This window comes from Mirounga angustirostris, unplaced genomic scaffold (genome assembly GCF_029215605.1).
Source record: "Mirounga angustirostris isolate CCGP_5_RB_7025 unplaced genomic scaffold, mMirAng1.0.hap1 SCAF_10, whole genome shotgun sequence".
NCBI lineage: Eukaryota > Metazoa > Chordata > Mammalia > Carnivora > Phocidae > Mirounga > Mirounga angustirostris.
The window spans coordinates 79776434-79797034 of record NW_026991718.1 but is presented as its reverse complement, the minus strand read 5'-3'; the positions used below and the strand labels follow the sequence as shown (position 1 = coordinate 79797034).

Genomic DNA, 20601 nt, shown 5'->3' with positions numbered 1-20601 from the left:
ATCGGCTTTGGCATCAGACTGACTCGGTGCTAATCTTACCTTCACTGTTCACTCCTCTCTAAAATGGTAACAATCTCTCCCTTTGTCTATTACCAAAATATAACGCCTGCTCCATGCCACGCACTGTTCTAAGCCTCTGCAGAGGTGAACTTATTTAACTGTCCCATCCATCACCTCTCTGAGCTAGATACTGTGGTTTGCTTGTTTTTCTAATAAAGAAACTGAGGCACAGACAGGTTAAGTGACTTGGCAGGGTCACAAAGCTGGTGACTGGGGGAGTGTGTTGATTCGGGATTTGAACGCCCACCACCGTCTGGCTGCAGAACCCGTGCCATCCAACAGGAAACGAGCCCATCCCCGGGCCTGGCACGCGGTGAGGGCTCTGCGCACGGCGGCTGCGGGACGTGCAGCGTGCGAGTGGAATCCGCTTTCCCGGGAGCCTGGACTTCTCACGGCGGGCGTGAGGCGGCGAGGGCTTCCCGGGGTGAGGACCTCGCCCGGGAATCCTGCGGCGGTCGGAAGCCGAGTCCGGAGTTCCGCACGCCCGCCGCAGGGGGGCGCTGCCGCTCTCGCCGGCCGCCCGCGCGCTCCAGGCGGTGCCCGCGGCAGGGCGCGCCGCTGCAAGATGTCGGTGCGCCGCGGCCGGCGGCCCGCGCGGCCCGCCACCCGCCTCTCCTGGCTGCTGTGCTGCAGCGCCCTGCTGTCGCCGGCCGCGGGCTACGTGATCGTGAGCTCGGTGTCCTGGGCCGTCACCAACGAGGTGGACGAGGAGCTGGACAGCGCCTCCACCGAGGAGGCGCTGCCCGCGCTGCTGGAGGACTCGGGCAGCATCTGGCAGCGCAGCTTCCCGGCCTCGGCGCACAAGGAGGACGCGCACCTGCCGCCCCCGCCCGGCGCCGCCCGCGCCAGGCCGCCCCCCGCGCCGCCCGGGATGTTCTCCTACCGGCGCGAGAGCGGCCCCAGGCTGCGCCCCGGCACCGCCCGCTTCCTGGCCCACGCCAGCGCCTGGGGCTGTCTGGCCACCGTGTCCGCCCACGAGAAGGTAAGCCGCCGCGCCGGGAGCCGGCTGCAGGTGCGTGCCTCGCGGTCGCCTGGGGACGGGGAAACGCTGGCGGCCGCCCCCCGCCCCCCCACAGCCGTGCTCCGCCCCGGGTCTCACAGACGTGCCCGGCGGGCTGGGTTGCACGGTGGACAGCGCATAAATAACGGAACCAGACTGTGCTTTGCTTAACCCGGGAAAGGGGGGGAGGGTGCTGACAGCCAGGCATCCTGCCGGGTGGATGGCCCCTGAAGTGCAGTCTTGAGGTGGTCAAAGAGGCGGACACATAACCAGCGCCTGACCCGACACCTGCACGGAAGAAGCCAGACCCGCCTTCGGCATCAAGACTGGGGCGGGCAGCCTCCCAGCCCGCGGCTCCCAACAGACCCGAACTTCGCCGTCACCTACTGACACTGGGCACTGGGAGAAAGACACCACGGGGTCTGTGGTGGAAATTGACATTTTGAAATATGGAACTCAAGAATTTTTCTGGAAAGGAGGCTTAGGGTGCAAAGTGTATACATGCTGGCATGAGCTGTTTTCAGCTGCAGTTTTATCATTCAGTTCGCAAATGTTTTACTCACCTGTTAGCCAGGTTTCCACCTTGAGCCAAAATGACATGGGTAAATATGAGGATGTGCCATCCATAATTACACACCCTCCAGAAAGCTTTCAGGGCTGGTCAGATCCATATAAGGGTTTTATTACAGGGAGGTAGTTTGAAATCCTATTGAATTTATGCAAAACCAATTTTTTTGGAATGTGTAGGTCGCTGGGGGGTCTCACCCTTCTGGAAACTGGCCAAGTCACTGGGTTGTCCACTTTGCTTTCCTCCTATATGAAACTTAGTGGTTGACTATGTAGTTTTGAAGTTCTTGTTTTACTCTTAAAAAATAAGTAAGTTTATTCTGATGATGGCAGTGGTCTTAACCACTAGCATCCAAATGGTTTCTCACAGTTATGTATTATGCTCCTAAGACACACCTTACACAGATATGAAGCTTAAATATGAGGCTGATCTTGGTTTAAAACACAAATTATTTCAGGGCGCATGGCTGGCTCAGTCAGAAGAGCATGCGACTCTCGATCTGGGGGTTGTGAGTTTGAGCCCCACGTTGGATGTAGAGATCACTTAAAGAAATAAATAAACTTAAAAAAAAAAGATAGAGTGAATGTTTAAAAAAATACACAGGTTGTTACAAGCAATTAAAAGTCTAGTGCCAATGTACTGAAGATACTTTGACTTTCAACATCTCTTTTCTTAGCTTTGTTAGGAATTCCCCTTTCCAGTATTGACATTTAATCCAAATTCAATACATTCAGGGAACATTTCCCATGTACACATCACGTGTGCAAAGCATGACTCTAGGCAGTTATGACAAGCTGAAAAACAGAATCTGTGAATTGAACTTATATTACCATTTTGGCAGACTCCTGAACATTGTGTCTTCTTCAAAGATGAAAGCCATCCCTTATTCCAAGTCTACACACACCGCTACCATATAACGCTTTATGCAAAGACAGCCCCTGAGTTCTGAGCTCAGTGACAATAAAGAGCACTCTGTAAAGGGTAAATAAAGCTCATGAAGATTGGGCTGCAGGACGCAGCAGGGCTTGGGAAAACCTAAGAAATATTTGCACATATGTCTGAGAACTTCACCTCCTCCACAGGATGATCATGAACAAAAATGAGTGTAGCATGTTTCTGTGACTTCAGGGTGAGTTGCTGAATTATATAATGAAATATTGATTACAATAAAAAAAAAAGAAAATGGTGTGGCTCTAAAAGAAACAGTAATAGAAAGTTCCCGGAGTCCAAAAATCACATAAGATATTAAAGTTAAGACCTAAGTTCTATCCCTGAAGTTTTCAAAACCTTGCGAGAGTGGGGCCTCCACGGGCAGCTTGTGGAAAGAGTTCTAGAACCCCTCCATAAATTTCATCGCCCTTCCCACAAATAACTTTAAATTTCGTAAAGGGAGCATTTTTCTATGTATATGCAGGAGCTTCAAGAATAACCCCCTAGCTGTTCTTCCAAACAGAATGCCCCTGCTCAGCTCCTCTGTAGAAATTCTGGAGCCATCCCTGGGTGAACTGGGTCAGTTGGGAACCACTGTGCCTTCATTTACTACCTGTCGAAACCGTGGTGATGCCATGCCATCCTCGTGGCTATATTTCCTGGCCAGAGACACAAGGGAAGCTCCTGCCTCAGCTCAATCCAAAACCCTGCATTGAAAAAGCCTTTTTCGCTGTTTGTTAGATCCCAGGACTGCCGTTTGGGAACTGCCTGCCCATCAGCGATGGCCCCTTGAACAACAGCACTGGGGTTCCTTTCTTCTATGTGACACCCAGGGACCCTGCAGTGGCCGATCTGATGAAAAACCCCATGGCCTCCCTCCTGCTGCCGGAATCGGAAGGAGAGTTCTGCAGGTAGACAAAGGGGTCGGTCTTGCCAGCACAGGTCCTCTGCATAAAGCAGGGAGACTATGGGGTGGGACCTCTCTGCGTCGCAGGACTTTAGCAGGGCCCTGAGATGCAAAGTGATGTGTTCACCAACCTGAAGTGGAAAGAGAGGCTTTCTACTCCTTGGAATCAGATAAATACAATTCTGCCACTCACCAAGCTGTGTGGTTGGGGGCAAGTGACTTCAACTTTGGGAGCCTCGGCGTCCTCCTCTGTGAAATGGGAATAATAATCCCTACATCATAGGGTGACTGGGAGGGTTGAGGGTCTTGTACAATACCCGGTGGGCAAATGGCAGCTCTTGTTATGATGGAAAAGGGGTAGGGAGGGGAGGTTGGGGAAGGAAGGATCCAGTAGTTGGTCTGTGAGGCCCACATAGCATGGAATCCATTTACCGCCCCCCAGCGGGCTCCCTAGTTCACTCTCTGTTTATCGTTTTTCAGATTAATTTCAAACCCTCCATCCCCCACCCAAGATGTGTATGCACAAAGACCCCGAATTCTTTAATACACTTTTTCAAAAACTCTAAAAGAAAAGACACTTAAGTGCAGATGGAACATTAACCCAGCACCATTGTGTAGAGCTTGAAATCGCATCCTGCCAGGGAGATGTCTGCACCAAGCTTGTGTGGGGGCCGCATGGCAGGAGCGCCCTGGGGAGCAGCAAATGCAGCAGGGGGCCTCAGCAGTCCCTTAACCCCCAGGACTCCGTCGCTTTAGGAACTAGGATGGGATTCATCCCAATTCCAAAATTCTATTATCATTTTTTTTTAAGATTTTATTTATTTGACAGAGAGAGACACAGCAAGAGAGGGAACACAAGCAGGGGGAGTGGGAGAGGGAGAAGCAGGCTTCCCACGGAGCAGGGAGCCTGATGTGGGGCTCGATCCCAGGACGCTGGGATCCGAGCCGAAGGCAGACGCTTAACTACTGAGCTACCCAGGTGCCCCAAAATTCTATTATTCTTTATGCAAAGCATAAAAAACACATTAAGCAAACAAACTGATTAGTTCCTTGAGGGTTGGGGGGTGTTAACAATCAAAGCAACAACATGCTGTAAAATGCCACCCAGATAAAAGACCTGTCGCTTACCCTTGGGACACTGACAAGGAGGGACTGCATCCGGCTGGAGACAGTTCAGCTGACCCACTTCCCTATACGGTCTGGCAAAAAGCCAGGAAAAGGGGTGTTTCCTCTTTCATGGAATATGCTCTCTGTTCTTGGCCAGCCAAGCTTGCTGGCACCAGAAGTCTATTCCCAGGGTACCTTTCTAAACATCGGGGGAGTTCCTAAGTCAGGCATCCTAAAAGTCCTCGCCAGGCTGGGGCATGTTGACGCCACACCTGCTCTGGGAGACACGGAGCAGAGTGCGCAGCCGCGGCAGCGCTCAGGGTGTGGGAGGAATTGTCCACTGGACGGTCCCCGGCGGAGGCCAGCCGGAGCTGAAAGCTGGCACCCATGAGAAATCTGGCTTCGAGAGGTCCTCGCTGCGGGGCATCCAGGTCCGTAAGAACTGGGCGAGCCCGTGTGCGCGGCCTGGAACCGTGTGTGCTGACCATCTTCAGGTGTGCAGACCCCCTACAGGAAGCGCAAACCTCCGGGCACCACAAGGGTAGCTGGCCGAGGCAGCTCGGGACCCGAGGCGGCCCCCCCAGGCCCCAGGGCCACGGTGTCTCAGCACGCTTGTACATCTGGCCTGGAAGAGGAGGGATGAGCTGCCACCTTGGTACCCCTGTGTCTAGATCCTCATGCGAAACCACTTCTCAGAACTGCTCCCCCCACCCCCCGTCCTGCTTAAGCTTCTGAAGCATTAAAATAGAGCTTAAAGAAATACACACAAAAATCAAGTTTAGGCATAGGAAGCACCGAAGCTCAGGTGACTGGCAGTGGGGCTCGTTGTCACCCCGAGGGCCCCTACTCCCAATATTAACTGCCTGCGTCCAGGTGTGTTTCCTCTGGGTGAGCTTCATTGTCCAAGTTCAGCATTACATTTCGGGTGTTGCCTCCAGAATCTTGGGGATGTCGAGCACAGAGACTTCACAAGAGAGACAGGCCAACACTGGAGCCCTGAATAATCAAGCCAAGCGGGAGCTCGTTGGGCCACAGGAGCATAGGAAGGCATCAGGTGGAAATGTCCGTAGCTAAGAACTACTCCTACATGCAAGAAGTTCAAGGTTTCGGGCTGGCAAGACAATAACGGGCTGGCCCTCCTACCTGATCCCAGGGCCTAGAGGGATGGCCGGTGAGACCAGGGCTCTTTGTCAAGCACTTCAAAGCATTTCCTGCAGAGCAGTGGGATTAAAAAAACAAAAACAAAAACAAACAAGAAAACAACTCCCATTTCTCATGATGATGATAAATCAAAGCCACCTGATCCTTTCACGTTCAGAAGGCCGCTCATCCTCAAAAACGAGCATTGCCTTCAGTCTTTAAAGCTGGTGTCCTTGGGAATTGAAAACGTGCAGCAGCATTTTTACCATCACATTTGGTGCATGCTGTGTGCTCGTGGTCTTCTGCCGCTCTCTGTCCCTGGGGAGGGGCCGGGGCTACCCCATTTCCTCCCAAGTGGGCAGACATATCCAGAACCTGTTCTTTCCGTGTGATGCATCTCGGGGCTCTGCAGGCCCCGAGGGTCATGCAAGGGTGAAGAGCCCGCAGCGACTGAACCACAAATCAAGGCCAGACAGGAAGGAAGCAACGTGGCCGCTGAAGGAAAGAAGTGCCTTCCCAGCCCTCTCCTGAATGGCCCATGGGGCATTTCGGCTACAGCCTGCCTCTCCGTGCATCACAGTTGGTCCCGGTGCCCACAGAGTCTGCACCGGGACAGGCTGGTGAGCCCACTTTTACGGACAGGGCACAGCCGCAGAATGAGGGCTGAACACGGTTCCCTTCCGAGGGTGAGCCCAGTGCATCTGTTTCTACTGCGAAGGCAGGCTGATCGACCCTCTGCTTGTGGAGCTCCACACACAGACAGCGAGCTGGGTGTGTGTGCGTGTGCGTGCGCTTGCGTGCACGCACGTGTGTGTGCTATGACGCGCATATCCGACTGTTACCCGTTCCGAGGGCATATACGTCAGTCACCCCCACTGGTTCCCTCCCAGTCCACTCTGTCACCTTGAATGCATCCTCAATCCAGCAGCTAAAGTGATCTTTCAGAACCCACATCAGATCCTGGATTTCCCCTGCTGAAATACTTTCACTGGGAAAAAGTATCAAAATCCTCGGTAATGGCCTAAGAGGCATTGCACAGCTGGGAGCCTGCCTCCCTCTCAAAATAGGTAAGAGAGCCTGAGTCTTTGCTAATTGACTTAATAGTGGACTGATATCACAGTTTTATTAATTTGAGAGGTTTAATCTAAAAGCTTGTTGTCATCAAAGCTGATGTAGGTGTTTGGCATGCAGCTAAGAAATTGCTAATCCATTTTGTGTATCTATTCAATGTGTCTATTCTGGACATTTCCTATAAGTGGAATTATATAATATATGCTTTTTATGACTGATTTCTTTCACTTAGCATGATGCTTTGTCAATGCAAAATGAGCAAATCTTTTAGAATCTCCAACAGGAAGAAAGAGCATTTTATCTGAGCCCAAGTTAGGATAGCTGCTGGGAAATATGCTCTTCATAAGGAAGAAAGTACTCTGGAGAATGAATCGTTTTTACAAGGTTATATACTTTTTACATTCTGTAGAAGCTCAAAAGATTATGGATTAGCATAAAGGCAGGAATCAAGAGTTTTGTCATCAAGGAATTCAGGGAACAGGAACATTGATCAATATCTCAAGGACAAGAAGGTTTTCCTTTAGACTACTCCTTCACAAAGCAGATGCACAGTGCATGCCTGGTGGGCCATAAATCAGGCTTTTAGGTTGAACAAAGTTTATGTACAGTCATGCTGACATAGAAAGAAATCTAGAATGGTTTCCCTGGTGGGTCTTTAGAGAGTTTTTCTCTCATCAGCTTTCAGGGTTCATTATGTTTTAGCATGTATCAATACTTCATTCCTTTTTATGGCCAAATCCCATTTTATTGTATGAATATACCACATTCTGTTTATCTATTTTTACTGATCTATTCATCAGTTGGTGGACATTTGCTTCCATGTTTTGGCTATTATGAATTATGCTACTATGAATATTTGAAAGTTTTTGTATGGACTTTTTTTTTTTTTCAATTCTCTTTGGTACCCACCTAAGAGTGGAACTGAACTGCTGTGTCATATGGTAACTGTATGTTTAACTTTTTGAGGGACTGAATGTTTTTTTCACCGGCTGTGCCATTGTATCTTCCCATCAGCAATGTATGAGGTGTCCAGTTTCTCCACATCCTCACCAACACTTGTTATTGTCTGACTTGTTTATGATGTCCATCCTAGTGGCTATGAGTGGTATCTCACTGTGGTTTTGATATGCATTTCCCTAATGACTACTAATGTTAAGTGTCTTCTCATGTTCTTATTAGCTATCTGTATATCTTCTTTGGAGAACTATTTTATGCCTTTGCCCACTTTTTATTGGGCCATTTCTCTTTTTATTATTCAGTTGCCAGAGTTCTTTCTGTATTCTGGATATGATCCTCATCAGATGTATAATTTGCAGGTATTTTCCTAAATAATTTTTATCTAATTTTCTCTTCTTTTTGTCATTGGAAGAAATAGAAAAACTCAGGATTCAATATTGACATTTAAATTCTAGGGCACCTGGGTGGCTTTCTGCCTTTGGCTCAGGTCATGATCTCAGGGTTCTAGGATTGAGCCCCACATCGGGTTCCCTGCTCAGCAGGGGGCCTGCTTCTCCCTCTCCCCCTGCTTGTGCTCTCTCTCACTATCTCTCTCTCTGTCAAATAAATAAATAAAATCTTTTTAAAAATAAATAAGATCTTAAATAAATATATTCTATATAGTCTTGGTAGTGTCCTTTTGCTTCTATAAGCTGGGTCTCCCCCATCAGAAAAGGACATAATTGAGATAACTTTCCTGAGATAATACAGAAGTGTACCTAAATTATCTAATGTAGAATGTTAAGGAATGTCTAAGAAAAAAGATTTTAATTAATTGGATTACAAAGGAATTTGTGAGGGAAAGCTGTTATTCTAATAATGTAGGGATGCGGTGGGGAGATAACAATAAGTTCAACTAAACATGAATTGAATTAGGCATACTGTGTACAAAGGAACATCCTAAATATTGTGATGAGACTAGGAAGTTTTTCTTTCAAACGACATTTACCGAGCACTGCCTGTGTGCCAGGCAATGGCCACGTGCGTAAAGGGCCCCTAACTGTTAAAGCCACCCTCTCCACAGTAGGGGAGATGAATAGAAATCCACACGGTAGCTGTGGTTTCCACCAGCTTAGCATCTCCACTTTGCATCTGTCCACCATTTTCATCTCATCCAAGCCAACCTGACCTGTCCTTCAAAATTAAGACACTGAGGAGCCTGGGTGGCTCAGTCCATTAAGCATCGGACTCTTGATTTCTGCTCAAGTCATGGTCTCAGGGTCCTGAGATGGAGCCCCAGGTTGGGCTCTGCGCTCGGGGCGGAGTCTGCCTGAGATTCTCCCTCTCCCTCTGCCCCTCCCCCGCTCGCACGCTGTCTCTCCCTCTCTTTCTCTAAAGTAAATAAATAAACCTAAGAAACAAAAACAATGAAGACACGAACCTCTTGAAAGTCGCTTCCTTTCTTTGCCTCTTCCTTCCCATGTTAAAGCTGTGTTCACATTTTCTAGCCCCAGTAATTACCAGTTAGTTCATTCCCCAGGGTGCACTTCATTTCTGCCTGCCTCTCGAGAGGAGCCCAGGTCTCAGCCCCCGCGGACTGCCCAGGCCCAGGACCCCCTGCTCGGAGAGGCCCACGCCCCTGCGCCCAGGTCTGCCAGGACAGCAGGGTGTTTGCCTGCTCCCCACTTGCTGATCCTAGTTCGCTCTCCACTGCCGTCCTGCCCCGTTCCCCTTGAGGTGTCTGCAGAGCAGGCAGCGCTGAGGTTGACCGGGCTGCGGGCACTTGGGATTCTCGAAGCGGCAAAGCTTTCCCTGTAAGAGGGGCCGGGGCTCCGGCGTGCTTAGCGGTACTTACAGCCTGTGAGGGCCTGCGACGAGGCTGCCGCCTTCCATCCTACAGGTTAGGAGCTGAGGGCTGAGAGCTGGAGGGCAGCCGTGGAGGGTGCAGGGTTTGGTCATCCCCCCCCCCCCTCCCCCACCACCATGCATGGTCTGTGCAGACAGACAGCTCTGCTCCTCACTGAGCGCACACAACCTCCGGTTCCGGCTCCTCGGGAGCTGCCTTCTTTGCTTCTCTCCGTTCAAGTGAGTGAAGTGTCGGAGTGCCGGGCAGCTTCTCTTGCTTAACTCACCGTTCGCTGCACATCTCTGGGCAAGATGGACAGTAGGACTTGGGGAAGGACAACTGAACGTGCAGTGCCGGACAGCGTCATCAGAGAGCGTGGATGTGACCTCTGAGGCTAGAGCCCCAACGACTAGGTCATTGTAACACCAGGATAAGGGCCAAAGCAAAGCACACTCTGGGGGCTCCTGTGGTCTGTGGAGCCTCTGCAGGGAGATGCCGTGCTCTTTCTGAGGCAGGAGCTGTGGTGGATCTAAGAAGCACAGGTCGCCCGAGCTGAGCAACGAGCCCTGTGAGCCCAGGACGGGCTTCCGGCGGTGCGGGCAGAATGGCAGAGGGGGCTTGGGTGGAATCTTGGAAGTGGTTTCAGGGCAGCATCCAATCAGAGGCCAGCCCTGCAGCTAAGGAGCTGCCAGGGTCCCCCAGCCCCCATCTCAGATGATCACATGGTGTCCCTGCTCCAGTCACTGGCCGCCCCTCATTGCAGGCATGGAGAACACCTCTGCTCCTTACCTCCAGCCTCCCACCGCACTGCTGGGCATCCCTTCCAAGCTCCGTGTCTCCTGCTTGTGCTTTGCTTTTCTTCCCTGAGTCTCAGCAACCTCTGCAAACAAAACCAAACTCTTCTGTCTCCTGCTGGTACCAGGATCCAAAATGCAACATCAAGGAGGCTGCCATTTACAGGATTGTACACATTTACTTCTCTTCCCTCCCGCACGCCAGCCTGGGTGCACCAGGGAGGGGGCCTTGCCTTGTCCTGATTATCAAGACTCATTCATGTGCTTTCCTAAACAGAAGAACAGCCTTCCTGAGCTGTGCTGGCTACCCTCCACCTCCCCACCCAACCGGGTCCTCTCCCCCAGTCACACAGAGACGCAGCAATTCCTGGCTAGCTGCAGTCAGCTATTGTTTCTTTAGGAGTGATTTTATTGTCTTGCTCCATCAGGAGCCAAGGAATGCCGTGAAGCTGGAGTCAGAGGTCAGGAAATAGCAGATGGGGTATCAGAAGGGGGCGCTGTGCAAAATGATAACCAGGAGCAAGAAGTAAATGGACAGACGTGGGTGGGGGAGTCCAGTAGGAGAGGCAGTTCCTTTCCTGCCAGTGCTCCACACATCCCCAGTCTGGGGATGGACCAGCAGGGCCCCGACTAATCCAGAAAGAACAAGGCCACCAGTGGATTCCAGATTTCACACCAGCAAGGTCTTTTTCACTATTTCACTCTATAACCCATTTTCTTGCCTTTTCGAGCTTCTGGAAACTGCCTGCATTCCTTGGCTTGTGGCCCCTTCCACCTTCAAAGCCAGCAATGGCTGGTTGTCTTTCTCTCTGACACTCTGTTTTGTCTCTTCCCAAGACCTTTAAGGACCCCTGTGCTGCATTGGGCCCAGCCGGATAATCCAGGATAATCTCTCTATCCAACACCAGCTGATTAGCCGCCTTAATTTCCCTTTGCCATGTAAGGTGACACAGTCACATGTTAGGATGCAAACATCTTGGGGGGGATGGCATTATCCTCCCTACCACAGGTGGAAAGGAATTTATACTGAGTCTAGCCTGGGTTGCCCACTGCGGAAAGGGAAAGTTTTCTGTTTACTGATTTAAATACATAATCTCCTTTTTTTTTTTATTATGTTCAGTTAGCGAACATAGAGTACATCATTACATAATCTCCTTTCTATTCTGTGTAATCACCACCAGTGGAGAACTAAAACGCTCCCTATTTAAATATGATGGCCCCTATTTAAATTCGGTAATGACTTACTTATGAATACTAATTCGTTGCTTTCATCAAAGAGCAATTCTGTGAAGAAATTAGCTTTACTAGTGAACAAAGCATTAGGTACAACTGATGACAGTCTTGTCCAGTAGATGCAAATTTAGTTCCTGTTTACCGTTCTTGCTTATTTTCTCCTGTTGCAGGTATTTTTACAAAGTTCAATGTAGATTCGGTTTTTGTAGTTATTATGTGGATTGCTTCCCAAAATTCTTTCATCTTAACCCACAAGAGAAATTCACAATTCAGCGGCTACATTTTTGCAGTGTCCTAAACACAGCAGACTATAACACTTTCAAATGGTACAGTGTTCTCACATGAAGCAACTGAGATGAAAATGTGGGCATGCCCACTCTTCCTCTTGTTAAAACTCAACAGGCTGTGTAATAGAGAAAAGCTTTCAGACAGGTGAAAACAACTTCCTTAAATATAAGCAAAACATATGCTTTGCTCAACAAATGTACCTTTCTCGAGATTTTAATGCAGTTTAATGGGTGAGGATGAGTTTTAATGAATTGTGCCTCGAGGCTTCCATTTTATGATACAAGGCATCTGGGAGAAGAGGATCTAGGAGAGTCTGCTTGGCCAGCTGTGTCAGGAGCCCTCAAACCTCCCCGGGGCACGAGGATTCGCTAAGACGACTCACAGGACGACTGTGAAAGGATACAGATCAAGGTCATCAAAGGCAAAGTCCAAAAGAAAGCAGGCCCAAGCTTCCAGGAGTCCCTCCCCGTGGAATTACATGGAGATGCACTTAATTCTCCCAGCAACGGGGCATAACAACACACCAGAGAAGCTCACCTGAGCCTTGAGACCCAGGGTTTTTCCTGTAATTCAGTCACATGGGTGCTACAGTGTCTGCAGGACTGATTTTAGCTACTCAGTCTCTGGGCCCCATGAGGTTAAATTGACCCTGTGTGGCCCAGGGCCTCGGACATACAAAAACACTCTCATGGAGGAGGATGTGTCAGGGGCTCAGAAGTGATCTTCCAGGAGCCAGTCGAGGGCCAGTCCTCCTGAAGCAGGCCTCTCTGTGGAATGCGCAGGGTTTGGGCAGCTGCGGCCCGCTGAGTTAGCTCTTTAGCACATACCAGGCCATCATGAGAGGGGACCTACATCACATGGATATCGTGAGGATTAAGCAAGTCAGATGCCTTAAAAGATAGGTCATGTTATGTAACGAAGATACGTAAATGTCAAATAATGATACCTGATTTCAAAGAGGAAAATAGAAATGATAGCATTTTCTCAAGCAGTAATCAATTATAAAACAAAACAAACGGATTGGTAACTAGGTGGGTAGATTTGAAATGAAATGCACAGCCCGGCTAGAAACTGTCGAGGTTCTTCTAGTGGGGACAGCTTTTACCATGATGCCGGGGGATATCATAGTATTAGGATGGTAAAAATACACAAACAGGGGTGCCTGGGTGGCTCAGTCAGCTAAGCATCTGCCTTCAGCTCAGGTCATGATCACAGCGTTAGGGATCAAGCCCCACATCGGGCTCCCTGTTCAGTGGGGAGCCTGCTTCTCCCTCTGCCCCCACTCATGCTTGCTCTCTCTCTCTCTCTCTCCCCCTCTGAAATAAATAAAATCTTAAAAAAAAAATACACTTCTAGGAGCCAGCTAGAGTGTGTCTTTCCCACATCTCCCTGGGTTCCGTAGACACTGAGGCTCCCAATGGAGGGAGAGGATCTGCCACACACATAATTGGTCTCCATTTTAAGCTTAAAAAAGAAAATACTTCTAAGATTTTATAAGTTAACTCCCATCTACATTATATATTATTTACTACAGTCCTAATTTAATCCCTTCCAGCCCATAATATCCTCCCTCTGCAACAAATGTGGCCCGAGAGGCAGAGGAGGAGGTTTTTGGTGCTCACCATTTCAGAGTCACCGTTCAGTCCCTACCATCTTTGTATTAGCCCAGGCTGCCGTCACAAACTGGGAGACTGGGAGGCCGAAACAACAGAAATTCATTTTTTCAGGTCGGGAGGCTGGAAGTCCAAGACTAAGGTGTCAGCAGGGTTGGTTTCCCTTGAGGCCTCTCTCCTGCGTTTGAAGATGGCATCCTTCTTGCTTGGTCCTCACGTGGGCTTCCCTCTGTGTGCCCCTCCCTGCTCTCTTCTTATAAGATCAGCAGTCCCATCGGATGAGGACACCACCTGTATGACCTCATTAGCCTTAAGTAATTAATGAACCTTAATTACGTCTCTTAAGACCCTGTTTTCAAAGACAGTCCCACTGGGAGTTTGTGCTTCACCATTGGAATTTGAAGGGCACACAGTTCAGTCCATAGCAATCTTCTTGATATTTCATGATCAATACCACTACCAGTCGAGGCTGTACAATTCCAGAACTTTCCAGCCACTCCATCCTTTCAGCCCCCAAGACAGTTGAGAAGCAACAGCAACACTCTCTGAGGGCTTGCTACACGCCAGGCACCGTTCTCATTACGTTATGTGAATTCGTGCATTTAATCCTCATGGAGGGGTTCCAGGGGACCCGATGAACAGTCTCACAATCTAAACCAGGGGTCGGAAAATGTTTTCTGTAGGGGGAGGATGGCAAATTTTGTAGGTGTGGTAGGCCGTACAGTTCCTGTCGTGACTCCTGAACTCTGCCATTGGGGTGTGAAAACAGCCACAGGCAAATGAATGTGACTGTCCTCCAAAACAACTTTTTTCAAGTAGACTGAAATCCAAATTTCATATAGATTTCACGTGTCCTAAAATAGTACTCTTTTGATTTTTCTCAATCCTCTAACAATGTAAAATCCATTCTTCTCTGTCACACCAAACAGAAATAGGTGACAGACAATCATTTGCCTGGTCTAAACCAATTGAGAAATAAAAGAGTAAAGCAAAGTCTCACCTTTAACACTGATCAAGCCAATGTGGAGAATGTGGGCAAAGAAACTCCCGAATTGACAGATTTACAAAGTCTGCCACGCTTCACCTTAGACCTCCCTGAGCTGTGGCTGGTCTTTCCAGTTTACGGCAGAGATAAGTAGAATAGAATGGTTACTTCCTGTAGGGAGATGTCCAGTATCTTCTTTCAGATTCGCCAATTAATTGAAGTCTGAGTAGTGGAGAGAGTCAAGAGTGTTATCCTGGGGAACCCCCCTCATCACAGGACCAACAAGTCTCCCTATCTCCCCACACCGACACCTCACAACACCACTATGAGGCAGGGACTCTTCATGTCTGTTTCTTACATGTGAGGAAACTGAGGCATAAAGAGGTTGAGTCACAGACAGGATTCAAGTTTAGGAGGCTGATTAGGAGCCCACGCTTTTTTGTTTTTTAAAGATCTTACTTACAGTAATCTCTGTCCCCCACGTGGGGCTCGACCCACAACCCTGAGATCAAGAGTCACACGCTCCACCAACTGAGCCAGCCAGGTGCCCCAGGATCCCATGCTCTTAACCACCTCACTATATGCTTTTCACGTCCTCCTGTATTTACCATATATCAGAATGCTCAGCCCTACAGACTGTACAAGACAGACAAGGAAAGAGTACTTTATCTCTCTTTTTTCTGACTGTACCTGGCCTTAAGCAAAAGGGAAATGCAAGCTGTCTCCCGCTTCCTTCTCTTCTTTGATGTGGTGGAGAACAGTCCATTTTCTCATTTAGCCTTCGATAATGAAATATGGTGCCAGAAAATCTTTCAAGGCTATAGACTGATGGGGAAGGGAAATGATTCAGTCTGCCTCGAAGAGCTCTATCTTTAACATGCCCACATTAACGTTTATATGAGAACACCATTCATTACTTCCTTATGATGCTCCTCGTGCTTTTACACACCTTTGAACTCTGTGAAGAAGGCGGGCAAGAAATTAATGTCCTCACTTTACAGAAGAGGAAGCTGAGGCTCTGTCCATGGGGCTGCAGCTCACAAGGTCAGTGGCGGCATTGAGAGCGGACACCGTGCACTTCCTGTGATTCAGCTGCTCCGCACAGCCCCACAATACAGCGTGACATCACTCAACATCAGAGCTGCAGTTTTCCAGCCCCTTCTCTATGCTCAGTGGACAGAAATGGTAGAAAAATGTTTGAGAATTCTGTGAGTAGATAGACCTCACAGCATGTACTTCTCCAAATAAAATGTTCACAATTTAATTTTTAGGTGGAAAAAATAAGATAAAAGCTCTAAGTATGATATAATCCCAAGCTTATTTTAAAACACACTTATTTTTATTTTCTAACATATTTTTATAGTTTCCAAATCTTCTATATGGAAACTGATAGTGTTTTTATCTTAAAAAAAGAAATACAACTACAGACTTCATCAATCTAAAAAAATAGTAGGAAGAAAAACCTTTTTTTAAATGCACACTCATAAGAAACAAAAAGACATCCCCAGGGGTCAAAAATTAAGATGAAACAAAAAACCAGAACTTCTCTAGTGGGGTTTACCAGTCTGAGAAAAATAGAGGCTTAGGTTTTTTGGGTTTTTAAAAAGATTTTTTTTTAATTTTATTTGAGAGAGGGAGAAGCAGACTCCCCACTGAGAGGAAGCCCGATGTGGGACTCGATCCTAGGACCCTGGGAGCAGGACCTGAGCCAAAGGCGGACACTTAACGGACTGAACCACCCAGGCGCCCAGAGGCTTAGGTTTTAATACAACTAGAAAGAAGAAACAATAGCTTGGGCTAGGTCAGATGAAGAGTTAGAAATAAAGTCCCTATATAAAATCAGACCTCCAAAGAGCTACATTTTAATCTTTCACTTAAAGATTGGGAGATCTTATTCATTTTAGATATCCTTATCTTATAATCATTGAAGTGTATCTTGGGTATCTATTTCTAATATTTCTGTTTCTACTGGCTCTTGCTTCTTCCTGTGAATTATGGACTGAGCTCATCTTTAACAAGGCTTTGTCTAAGAATCAATCCTTTCAGGATTTCCCTAGGGATACTGAACAGTCCAAGAGAAAACAAAACACAGATACTGAATAGTTAAGGGTCCCTCAACAAAACCATCAAAGCTGATCACCTTAAAGTCCACTAGTCAGAAAGCCATACCTATGCAGTCAGAATTTCTAAGTGGCTCTGGGATACCACATTTTAAATATGAATAAACAGCCAAGGAAAGTATTTGAGGAAAATCTCTACCATGTGAAATGAACAGATAAAAAGAACTAGGGAAAATTAATACAAAGAGAAGGAAGCAATTTTTCAGGAAAGAAGACAATATATTGCAGAAGAATGGGCTTTAAAATAAAAACGCTCAGTGAGGACAAAAAGAAGAGTTCTTAAAGATGAACTATGATAGCAGAAATAAAAAACTCAACTGAAGCATTAGAAGGTAGATTTGAGGTGATCTCCCAAAATGTAGAATAAAAAGAAATAGATGAAACATATGAGCTGAACAATAAGAAAATTAAAGAACTAATCCAAAAGGTCCAACAGTCAAAATAAAAGAATTCCAGAAAAGGTAAATTGAGAAAATAAAAGAAAAAAGTTGTCAGATATAATTGGAGAAAAATTCCACAGAACCAAAGGACCTACGTCTCCAGATTTAAAACTATCCACCAAGTACCCAGAAGAGTGGATTTTATTTTTAAAGTCTGTATTGAGGTACATCATCATGATATTTCAGGAACTCATAGGTCAAGGTTAGTTTATGAAAGCTTTCAAAAGAGCGAGGGGAAGATCACATACAAAAGAGCAAGAAAGGGGATCACATTGGGCTGTTTAATAGCCACACTGGAATGGAGCAATGCATTCAACATTATTTGGCGGAAATTATTGCAAACATAGCATTTACTACCCAGCCAAACTATCAATCAAGAATGAGAGTAGGGGGCGCCTGGTGGCTCATTTGGTTGAGTGACTGACTTCGGCTCACATCATGACCCCAGGGTCCTGGGATCGGGCCCCGTGTCAGGCTCCCTGCTTAGCTAGGAGCCTGCTTCTCTCTCTGCCCCTCCCCACCCCCACTTCTTTCTCTCTCTGTCTGAAATAAATAAATAAAATCTTAAAAAAAAAAAAAAAGAATGAGAGTAGGGACGCCTGGGTGGCTCAGTCGTTAAGTGGCTGCCTTTGGCTCAGGTCATGATCCCAGAGTCCTGGGATCAAGTCCCACATCGGGCTTCCTGCTCAGTGGGGAACCTGCTTCTCCCTCTGCCTGCCGTTCTCTCTCTCTCTGACAAATAAATAAAATCTTTAAAAAAAAAGAATTTGAATTGAAATTACATCATCTATAACGATTAATTCTGGGAAAATTGCCATCTCCATTAAATTGGGTTTTCCCATTCATGTATATGGGATAACTCTCGCTTTAGGCCATTTATGTATTTCAATAAAGTCATAATTTTTTCCACCAAGCTATTACACAATTTTTGTTGAATTTATCTCTAGGTATTTTATAGGTTTTGTTACCACCTTATATACTTTTTTAAAAAAGATTTTATTTATTTATTTGTCAGAGAGAGAGAGCACAAGCAGGGGGAGGGGCAGAGGGAGAAGCCCCTCCCTGCTGAGCAAGGAGCCTGACTCGGACTCCATCCCAGGGCCCTGGGATCATGACCTGAGCCAAGGGCAGACGCTTAACCGACTGAGGTACCCAGGTGTCCCTTTCTTCCATACTTTCTAATAGTTAAAAATAGTTTTTTGCTTATAAGTAGCAATGCAGTTGTTTTAGAATCATTGTTCTTGAATTCAACAATCTTGCTGAGCTTTCTCCTCAATATTAATGTTCCGAGTGTGGATTCTCTTGCATTTTCCTTTGTATACAGTCATATCATTTGCAAATAACTATAACTTCGTTTATTATTTCCCAATCTTTATACATATTTCTATTTCTTGTCTTACTACAAAAACCACAATATCCAGTAATATGGACATGCTCATCTTGTTCCATGAGATATAACATAGGTATAGGATTTTGATAAATATTCTTTGCCCTAGGTTGCTGGGAGCTTTAAAAAAAAATCACAAATGGAAACAAAAGCAAAATAGGTAATTCGGACTTGATGAAAATTTTTAAAAAAATTTTTCATCAAGTCCGAATTAAAACAGGCATAGGATTTGAACAGACATTTCTCCAAAGACATACACATGGCCAACAAGCATATGACAAGATGGCCAATATCATTAGCCATCAGGGAAACACAAATAAAAACCACAGCGAGATACCGCTTCATATTCACTCAGCTGGCTAGCATGAAAAGGACAGACTAAAACAAGTGTTGGTGGGGATGCTGAGGAACTGGCCTCCCACACTGCTGGTGGGAAGGTAAAACAGTGCAGCTGCTTTGGAAGACAGTTCGGCTGTTCTTCACAAAGTTATACGTCGCATTGCCATGGGAGCTGGGGATTCCCTTTCTCACCATTCCACCGCTGAACATGTCCACACAAAAACACGTGCATACATGTGCGTGGCAGCATTATTGGTAAAGGCCCCAAAGCGGGAACAACCCAGATGTCCATCGAATGATGAATGGGTAAACAACGTGGTCTACCCATACAATGCAATAATATTCAGCCATGAAAAAATGAATACTAATTCAGGCTCCAGCATGGATGAACCTCGAAGTCACTATGCTAAGTGAGAGAAGATAGTCACAAGAGACCACAAACGGCACAATTCCATCTGTCTCGGCAAAACAGGCACAGCTGTAGAGGTGGGAGAAGACCAGCAGTTGCTCGGGATGGGGTGTGGGGTCAGGAATGACGAATAACTGCTAATGGGCGCTGGGGTTTTTTGGGGGGTGATGAAAATGTTCTAAAATTCGATTATGGTAAAGAAGCTGAGAAAAAGAGAGATAAACAACTACTGGATCACGAGGGCAGAATTCGAGAGATAAGCGATACCATAAGACGAAACAACATTAGAATAATTGGGATCCCAGAAGAAGAAGAAAGACAGAGAGGGGCAGAAGGTATAATGGAGCAAATTATAGCAGAGAACTTCCCTAATTTGGGGAAAGAAACAGGCATCAAAATCCAGGAGGCACAGAGAACCCCTCTCAAAATCAATAAAAATAGGTCAACACCCCGACATCTAATAGTAAAACTTACGAGTCTCAGAGAGAAAGAGAAAATCCTGAAAGCAGCTCGGGAGAAGAGATATGTAACCCACGATGGTAGAAACATTAGATTGGCAACAGACCTATCCACAGAGACTTGGCAGGCCAGAAAGGACTGGCATGATATATTCAGAGCACTAAATGAGAAAAATATGCAGCCAAGAATACTATATCCAGCTAGGCTGTCATTGAAAATAGATAAAAAGCTTCCAAGAAAAACAAAAACTAAAGGAATTTGCAAACACGAAACCAGCCCTAAGCAAAGAGAGACCCTAAAAGCAACATAGACCAGAAAGGAACACAGACAATATACAGTAACAGTCACCTTACAGGCAATACAATGGCACTAAATTCCTATCTTTCAATAGTTACCCTGAATGTAAATGGGCTAAATGCCCCAATCAAAAGACACAAGCTATCAGATTGGATTAAAAAACAAGACCCATCGATATGCTGTCTGCAAGAGACTCATTTTAGACCCAAAGACACCCCCAGATTGAAAGTGAGGGGGTGGAAAACCATTTACCATGCTAATGAACACCAAAAGAAAGCTGGGGTGGCAATCCTTATATCAGACAAATTAGATTTTAAACCAAAGACTGTAATAAGAGATGAGGAAGGACACTATATCCTACTTAAAGGGTCTATCCAACAAGAAGATCTAACAATTGTAAATATCTATGTCCCTAACATGGGAGCAGCCAATTATATAAGGCAATTAATAACAAAAGCAAAGAAACACATTGACAACAATACAATAATAGTGGGGGACTTTAACACCCCCCTCACTGAAATGGACAGATCGTCTAATCAAAAGATCAACAAGGAAATAAAGGCTTTAAATGACACACTGGACCAAATGGACTTCTCAGACATATTCAGAACATTCCATCCCAAAGCAATGGAATACACATTCTTCTCTAGTGCCCATGGAACATTCTCCAGA

General features: G+C 46.6%; 1 protein-coding gene across 1 annotated transcript in view; it reads left to right on the top strand.

Moving 5' to 3' along the window:
- The first annotated feature begins 625 nt into the window (after nt 1-625).
- Nucleotides 626-20601, top strand: part of CREG2 (cellular repressor of E1A stimulated genes 2) — a 32784-nt gene continuing 12808 nt past the window's right edge. Inside the window, exons 1-2 of the mRNA XM_045885204.2 lie at nt 626-1042; nt 3300-3469. Coding sequence (XP_045741160.1) covers nt 626-1042; nt 3300-3469 — 587 coding nt within the window. The remainder of the gene's footprint in view (nt 1043-3299; nt 3470-20601) is intronic.